The following is a 9,097-nucleotide window of genomic DNA, read 5'->3' on the forward strand; positions in this document are numbered from 1 at the left end:
GAGGAATAGGCGGGCCAGGGCAGGTGTGTCCTTGTCTTCTGCATTCTGGGTATGTGGGAGGAGGTGGTCCAGAACAAAGGCTAGCACACTGCAGTCCTGAAAAATCATTGATTATGACATTTACTCACAAGCACAATTATGCCATATTGTTTGCACATCAACAAGGTACACATACACAAAGTTGATCCTTGAAGTCACCCAGTCAGTGATTATCAAGTCCACTTTATAGATGAGAAGACCAAGGGTTGAAAGTACAAGCTAAGGGAGCAAACCCAGATTTTATGCTTTTAAATTCCATTCATTTCTCACTATAGTTTACACATCTTCATTTACATGTCACTTGGTATTTTTCAAAAGATTTTTATGTGTGATATTTAAAAGAACTATTCACAGTAAACCTATAATAAGACAAGTTCAAATATATTCCCCCATATGACAGATGGGTACTCTGAGGCCCAAAGAAACATGGCCTGCACATAGAACGTCGTAACCAATGGCAAGGATTCAAATCTTGTTCATAACTGAGTGCTATAATGGCTTCAAGTATTCAATTAAATTGTAATATTTACGGATACCTACAATGTGCTAAGGACCCTAGGCTAAAAAGAGGCATTTAAAAGAGAAACAGCAGAGCCACAGATACGGATATGCAAAAATATTTAATGGAAAGTAAATAGCAAAAAAAGGCCCAACAAGGGAAACAAATTACTTGAAACTTGTTCATTCTAACAATGATTTCTGCCCTGGTAATTCTTTATATGAGAAAGGAACTTAGTTCTGTTGTCATTTAAGCAGATATTGGATTAAAATTTTGGAATTAATTAGAAAGAATGTCTGTATAACACTGAATGTACCAAATGCCACTCAATGGTACACTTTAAAATGCTTCATTTTATGTAAATTTTGCCTCATTAAAAAAAATGCATTGAAGAATTTTAGAGTCTGGAAAATTAGGTATGTGGCCTGGTGAAAATGGAACTATTAGAAATAAAAATTCCCTGGTACTGAACAAAATACAAAATTGTGTAAATATGTTACATGACATTAGTAAAAACTGGGGAAAAAAGTTTTGCAATTTGGGAAAGCAGTGTGATACAGTAAAACACTTGGATTCCAATTCTAATCCTGTTACTTTGCAGTTTGACCTTGAGCAAGTTATTAACCTTTCTGAGCCTACCAACAACCAGCTAGTGCTGAGGTAAGGATTAATTAACAGTATTCGTAAAGCATCTAGGAGTACCTAGTACCAGAAGGTCATGTGACACATGATAAACAGATACTTCATAAATTTGCAACTAAATGGAATGCTTATATTAACTACAGCTGGCATAATGAGTAAAAGCTTTGAAATAAAAGCCTAATGTATATTTATATACAAAACTCCACAGAAGAGTTCTCTATCCAGAATAGGTAAAGAATTTAGTAGAGAACAAGACGATAAGAGTTGGACACCTCACAGGAGAATACACAAATAGCCAATAAAGGATATTTTAACCATAATGCACTACCACTACAAATCCACTAGAACAGCTAAAATGAAAAACAAGAAAAATACCAAGTGTTGGGCAAGGAGGTGAAACAATCTAAACTCCCATATGCTGTGCTTGATGATAATATAAAATGAACACAACCACTGTGGAAAACCTTTGGTGCCATTTGCTAAAACGACCAGCATTTCTACTCCTTAGGCATATACCACCTAACAGAAATACTCATCCAGTTTATCGTGGAACATGGCTTTGAACTGTGTGGGTCCACCTATACGTAGACATTTTTCAATATAGCGCCATACTATAAATACGTTTTCTCTACCGTATGATTTTTCTTTTCTTTTTTTTACTGAAACCATTAGCAAGTCTTTTATTTCCCTTTTTTTTCATTTGAAATTAAGTAATTTAGATTGAACGTTTTTCTATTTAATTTTTTTAAAAAATTGTGAACAAGCAAATTTGTATTTAAGAGTTTCAGCTCAAGTTGAAAACAATCTAAGAACTAATTAGTCAACAATCCAAGTGGGAAAGTAATCACAATTTTATTTGTGTTTCCTTAGTGGCAATAACATTTTCCTTTCTCTAATATATGTAACCACAGAAAATATGTGTTAATGGAGTGTTTATGATATTGGTAAAGTTTCTGGTCAACAGGAGGCTATTAGTAAAGTTTTTGGGGCTTCAGTAGTTAAATGCAGATTTTCAGCTACATACACAAGGGAAGGGAAGAAGGTGTCAGCACCCTTAACATCCCTGCGTTGAGAGTCAACTGTATATGTTTACCAAGACATTTATAAGAATGGACTGTAGCAACTCTACTTTTAATACCTGTAAAATGGAAAACTACCCAATTGTCTACTAGCACTACAATAGAGAAGACTGTTACATTCACACAAAGGAATTCTATATAGCAAATAAACTACAACCACACACAAAAATGGATATTGTAAATGAAGGAATATATACTGTATGATTCTATTTATATAAAGTGTAAAACCAATCTATGGCAACAAACCAATCTATGGCAACAGAACAAGATAAAGGTTGACATTATGGAAGTTTAAAGGGAAGGGGTAAGCTTTTGTGGCGTTTTTAATGTTTTAATTTGGGTGATGGTCATCTAAGAAAAATTAATGAATCGTTCAGGAATTGCATATTTTTGTATTTTAAAAAACTTGGATTAAAGTAAAACTAGCTTGAAAATGGCAGCTGCTTTCATATTCTTTGCCTGCAACATTACTGGCCCTATTCTACTCTCAGACCCTTTACTGCTTACTAACCATGAAATTACAGTATAACCTCCCAAAACAAGGTTCCCTTTTTGAAAAAAATCTCCTTGGGCACTCCTTTTACATATATGGGAACATGATCTAGTTTCTTAAAGTGTCCTCTCATTTGAAAAAATCTAACCTGAAGATAATTCCATATCAAGACATTTCTTTCCCACAGCTCTGATAGACATTTAAGCTTTCCTTATATTCTATGTTACCAGTACTATTACCACATCAGGTGTCTTTGCACAGGTGTGAGTATATATGGAAGATAAACAGCCATATTCTTGTCTATTTGCCTTATTCTACTGTCCCCTAGACACCCTTATGTAGACAAACCACAGATACCTTTTAAATTACACATTTTCTCTTCAAACCATTTCTTCTTCTAACATAAAAGGAATAGAAAAACATAAAACAAGAAACATCGGAGTTGATTTTGTTTTTATTTTCCAAATCCAATTCTCCATTTCTACCTTTAAAATATCTCTTCAACTCACCCATTTTTTCCTACAACTACACCAAGATCCTGTATTACCTAGATTGCTATCTACATTCCTAATTGGTCTGACTCCAAATCTTGCCTTTTGCAGTCTTTACACTGTGGAACAAGTGATTTTCTACAAATTAAGAAATGGCACAAATTCACTCCCTGTAATGAGCCTGATAGCTCTACATCATGGGGAAAAGCCTAGCTTCTTTAATGAGTCTATGAGGACTCTGCCTCTCAACACTGGGCTAACATGTGCCGGTTCCTAGCAAACTGACACATCTGTATCCAAATGATGACAGTATAAAATCTTAAACAGACTAGAAATATTACCTCTTTAATCAGCTCAGATTGGCCCACAGTGTAGCTGTAGTTGGCAATCAGGGTAGCAATACCAACATAGGACCTCACCAACTCTGCCAGAAGACGAAGAATAGTGGAGGTGGGCATTAAAGGTTTGCTGCCCTTGCCCTTCTGCTTGCCTTCTTCAGAGGCTCGGTCCCCTTCTTTATCTTTCTTCCCATCACGAGACTCCTCCGGAGTTGATGCTATTGAGAAAGAGCCAAACATTGGTTCAATTTCACACTGAAATACTGGCAAACATCAAGGCTTATGTGGAAAGAGAATACTACTTCTCTTCCACTTAGGTCACTGGTACAAATGGAGTATCTTCCTCATAATGCAGTGGAAGGACAGATAGTGAGGATGACAGGTCTCCGATATCATCTGTGGATATGGACCAGCAGGGAGGCTTTGCCCAACTGTTCACATATCTTCTGCCATTTCCCTTCTTTTATACATAATTTTGCACTCCAGAAATACTGTACTAAGAGTTCTCCAAAGATGCCATATGTAGTCCCTTTTACCTTTCTTTCCCACATGTCTCCCTGGCACACATCTGCTTATCTAACTTGGTTCAAATTCTGATCTTCTCCATAAATACTTTCCTGTCTCATCCAGGAAATATAGTGGGTAGATAGAGTGGGTACACGTGCCCATTGTACCTTATCTCAGCATGCCTCCATTCCAGAAGTTCTATTAAGTATGGTATCTCCTTGCTTAAATCTCAAAGATCTTTCCTATCCAAGCAGCAGCTCTTTGGAAGGTATCCTTAGAACTGTTTCCATGTGACATTTTTCTAATTGTTGGCTAAGTAGCCAATGGGCTCTGGTGATGTTGCTAGAAGCCAAGAATTCACCATGCAAGGCTTATAGCTAGAATTCTGTCACTGGCACAAAAGCTCTAATATGCCAGCATGAAAGCCACTGTAAGAAATATATGTGGTGGTTTAAAGAGTAGATCTAAAGGATCACACTGCAGCAACCATTAACTGGGTAGGTAAGTCATAGTTCTATTAATTTTGACATATAGAAACCCTTTACTTACAGACTGTGGACCTCATCCTTGAGAAAAACTCACTTAGACAGGTAAATGTGACAATTCTGTCTGTATTCCCATATCCCCTGCCCAAGACACCCACAGTTTCTCTGTCCTCTCAAGAAAATAAGAACAAAAGAGGGAGACAAGTAAACCATTACCTTCTCCTTGGGATGTCCCAGATGTGGAAGTCTCAGTGGAGGTACCATCTGCAGCAAAGACCTGACTCTATGGAGGAAGAATACTTCTGAGCTATTATTAACTTCAAAGACAGTTGTGTCTAAATGGTAGGAATCCTTCCCAGTGTACTCATTATGAATGCTACAGACTCTCTTTGGCTGATCTTTTAACCACCTTTACCCACTACACACTATAATATGTGGGAAGCTATCATTATAAACAGTGACTGGCAGATTGTGGGGCACATACAGGGGAAAATGAGAATGAAAAATGAATTTAACATTTCTAATCTAAAGAGAAAAGTCCCAGGGACACCTCACAACTATCTTCATTCTTAGGTAATAGATAGTTTACAGATACATCAAAATTAATGCCTTTGAAATTTCCCTGGCATAACCCTAAACATGGAGAACACACAGGTATCAGAAAGGGAGAAAGAAGATAGAAGATAGAAGGTTGGAATTGACTTACATTAATGGAAAAACCTGACTGTGTATCAAAGTCACTGCTCTGACGAGTAAGTGACCGGTACTGCTGGTATACATCATCGCCCATGTCTTGCAGGAGTTGGCCAACCTCTTGGGTCATACCCCCAGGTTTAGGATCGGATTTCTCTGCTGGCAAAACAAAAAACAAAACTCATTGGTAACTATGCAATGCTAATGTCTATTTGGCAGCTTGGTCAATTTTACTCCACTTACTATGACTATTTACATAGTGATATGGCTAGGCTTTCACTTATGAGAAGAAACGTAGTATGACCAAGGGAGAATTGTTGAAAGCCTCATTGTTTTACTAACTATTTTTGTGACCACAGGCAACTTACTTATTTTTTCACTTTCCTCAGCTTCACTATTAAGCTTAAATGAACATACCTGGTATTAGGCCTAGAGCAATAGAGGTCAATAAATGATTACCCTAGCTATATAGGCTAAATTATTTTTTGGGGGTGGAGGATGATACGTGAGGTAGAATAAAGGTTCTACGGTTGTAGAAGCAAGGGGCTCTATATGGATCAAAGTGCTAAATGGACCAAAAGCACCAAAGACTCAGATTTTGTCTTATTAAAGATTATATTCACCAATTTTTGGCAATTCGTGGGACCTATCAATTAAGTATGTCCTAAATAAAATCCAGAAGGTTACTTACAAGTAGTACCTTAACTGGAATAAAGATAGATTGGGATGGTGGTCTCAAAGGTCAGGAAGCCTAATCACACCTCCTAATCCTGATTCCAGTTTTTTTGGAAATAAAGATGTTTTTGTTTCTGAGAAGGAAAACATTAGAGACTTCTTGGTATTAATTTTCCTGCCGAAAAGATGCTATTATGTTCTCTTTAATCTTTGTTCATTCTTCCCTCTGTATGGGATAGACTCTCATATGATAGCATTCTCCTAATCCTTATCATTCAAGATGCATTTCAGAAACCACTTTCTACAGAAACTTTCTACAGGTCCCACCCCCACAAAGTCAGATGGCTTGCTCTAGGACTCACCACTACCTTGTCATCTGTCATAATGTATGACCATTAGTTTTTTCAAAGCAGTGTACATGGGTACACAGTGAGTGCTCACTAAGCCATAAGTTGGTTGAAAGATCCAGGCAAAGTGCCTGGCCTCCTGAGATAGACTAGATACTTACCTTCCTCTGGAGCATGATATGCAGCCAGGGCATTCAGCATATCATAGATCACTTCCTTGATGGTATCAGGAATGACAGGCAGAGGTGAGGGCTTCAAAGGGGTCGTCTTCACTAGCTGTACAGCATTAGGACCTTTAATTCTAAGATTCTCAAATTCATCATCTGAAGCTAAGCCAAAGTGAGACAGAAAAACCAGTCAACAGTGACCCAGTACCTACAGTTCATTACTGACAAAGACTCAGAAGGGGGTCTGTATGACACAAATGCTTGGAACAAATGGCCATTTCCAAACAATGTTCAAGTAGCCTACTAGAAAAATCTAGCTTTTACTTTCCCTAAATTCCACAGAATTTATTACAGCAGCACCAAATAGTAAAAACAGTATAGGCTTTCCAGTTGGGGATACCTGGTTTTGAAATCCAGTTCTGTTATAGGATCATGGCCAGATTACTTCAACAAACCTTAATTTTCTAAAACTTGAGGATTAAATGAGATCATACAGGAGAAATGCCCAGCACAGGAGGACAGGCACATATCAGGGGCTTCCAAAAATAATTAGCTCCCTTCCCAACATTTAAAAAAAAAACAAGAAACAAAAAAACACCCCCCCACAACCTTACAGAAAAGTTGAAAGGTTAGTAAATACCCATATGCTTTTCATCTAAATCCTAAGATCAAGGATATTTTTCTACATAACCACAATACCATCATAACACCCAAGACAATTAACACAGGTGAAATAATCTAATACACAGTATTCAAATTTCTCCACATCTCTTTACCTGGGTCCAGAATCATATCAGGGTTGGTAGTTCTTTCTAGTTTCCTTTTATCACCTAGAAAAACCTTGCATTTTCCCCACCTTTATAACATGAATATTTTTGCAGAATTCAAGTGGGCTGTCTTATTAAGTGTCTCACAATTTGCATTTAACTGTTTCCTCATAATTAAATACAGGGCACACATTTTGGGCAAGAACATATTGATGATATGGTATACTTCCTACTGCACCATGTGAGTCACATGTCCACGTGTCCCTCAATTAACACTCTGTATGCAGAGCTGTATGCAAGCTCTGTTGCCACACTAATTCTCTAAAGGAAAGGACTAGACCAAATGAGTCCTTGGTATCTCTGGCAGGGATTATCACAGGGTAAAACAGATAGACACTTTAAGTTCCTCTGAACTGGCCCACATGTCCCAACACTTGCCTAAGGAGGCTTTCCAAGTTATCTCTGGGGTTATACAACGCCATAGACTTCAATGTCTCAAAGGCCAGGAGAAGGGGAAACTCACCAGTTCCTGAGCCTCGAGGGGCTGGAAGGGCTATGCGGATACAGCAATTGGCTACTTCAGTGAAAATGTCTGGATTGCGGCATGCGGCTGGCCCCAGGACACGAAGGATATAATTGATCTCCCGAGAACCAAGACTGCCAGATACAACACCAGAGGTAGTACTACCAGCTCCACTTGTAGCTGCTGAGCGAACCACCTAGTAAAGAAAGGAAGAAACAACGTGGATTAAAGACCACTTTCTAAAAATCCAATTGCATTCAAGGAAGAGTTACTAACGATTAAAATACTATCCAAACTGTGATAGTTTTAGATTTTTGGGAAAAGATGCACTTGGGTCTTTTAAGTCATCCCATTCCTTCCTGATTCAAAATATGTGGTTTATTAAAAAGTTACAGGATTCAGTATGTCCCCAAACTATCAACTATTATACCAGATGTGATCTTTATAGAAACTGGAAAATGTATCTAGACCACTGGTCATCTAAATTATAGCTCTCACATTAAATGCCAGCTCCTAGCCTTCCCAAATGCCGTCCCCAATTTTAAACCAGAATGGTTCAAACTCTAAAATATGCTTTATCGATATCCACTTAGTGTATAGAACAAACTTAAATGTTTTCTTTGTGCCTCAAAGTCCATCATCAGTCTTAGACACAGGAAATATTGAACTATTTACAAATGGCTTGCTCTAATACTACAGGGTGTAGAAATCATTATGCTTTTTATCTTCATGAAAGGACTTATCATTCGATTAATAATACAGGAAAGTACAAAGAAAATAACTCCACTGTATTTTCCATTATCATTCCTTTGTGAACTATGTTCACAAAGACAAACATCATTTGGAATCTTAATGCACTCCTTACCAAATCAGTCATGCTCTTTAGTTGAACATATTAACCCCAATAGCTTGCCTACAAAACTCAATTCTAAACTCTCATTTTTTAAACACTGAAAAGTCTAATTTCACTATAAAGAATGCACTGTAATTTATTCAGTTCTCTGTTGGACATTAGATTTCTAATTTCTTGTTATTACAACCAATCCTACAGTGAACATTTCTGTATATGTACCTTGGCATACATGACTTTAAGTATCAAATAAATTTTTAGCCATAGAATATCTAGGTCAAAGGATATCTCAAACTGACAGTACCAAACTGCCCTCCAACGTGGCTACACCAATATCCACTCCTACCAAGAGTATGCCTGGCTGTCCACACCCATTACCTGCAGTGGGTATTATCAAGCATTTACATTTTACCAACTTGATATATTAAAACTGCCACTGATCTTCCTTTGCTCCTCATACTCTCAAAAACAATTAAGCTTAGAAAGCTCTCTCATCCAATAA

At 37.4% G+C, this 9,097-nt stretch overlaps 1 protein-coding gene across 1 annotated transcript in view; it reads right to left on the reverse strand.

The window, feature by feature from the left end:
• HUWE1 (HECT, UBA and WWE domain containing E3 ubiquitin protein ligase 1) overlaps window positions 1–9,097 on the reverse strand; it is a 75,536-nt gene that overhangs the window by 42,476 nt on the left and 23,963 nt on the right. The window contains exons 12-17 of the mRNA XM_077748287.1: window positions 7,746–7,941; window positions 6,450–6,617; window positions 5,280–5,425; window positions 4,790–4,856; window positions 3,585–3,799; window positions 129–258 (exon numbers count right to left, since the gene is read on the reverse strand). Of these exons, the coding sequence (XP_077604413.1) occupies window positions 129–258; window positions 3,585–3,799; window positions 4,790–4,856; window positions 5,280–5,425; window positions 6,450–6,617; window positions 7,746–7,941 (922 nt within the window). The remainder of the gene's footprint in view (window positions 1–128; window positions 259–3,584; window positions 3,800–4,789; window positions 4,857–5,279; window positions 5,426–6,449; window positions 6,618–7,745; window positions 7,942–9,097) is intronic.

This window comes from Crocuta crocuta, unplaced genomic scaffold (genome assembly GCF_008692635.1).
Source record: "Crocuta crocuta isolate KB4526 unplaced genomic scaffold, BGI_CrCroc_1.0 scaffold1307, whole genome shotgun sequence".
NCBI classification, from domain to species: Eukaryota; Metazoa; Chordata; class Mammalia; order Carnivora; family Hyaenidae; genus Crocuta; species Crocuta crocuta.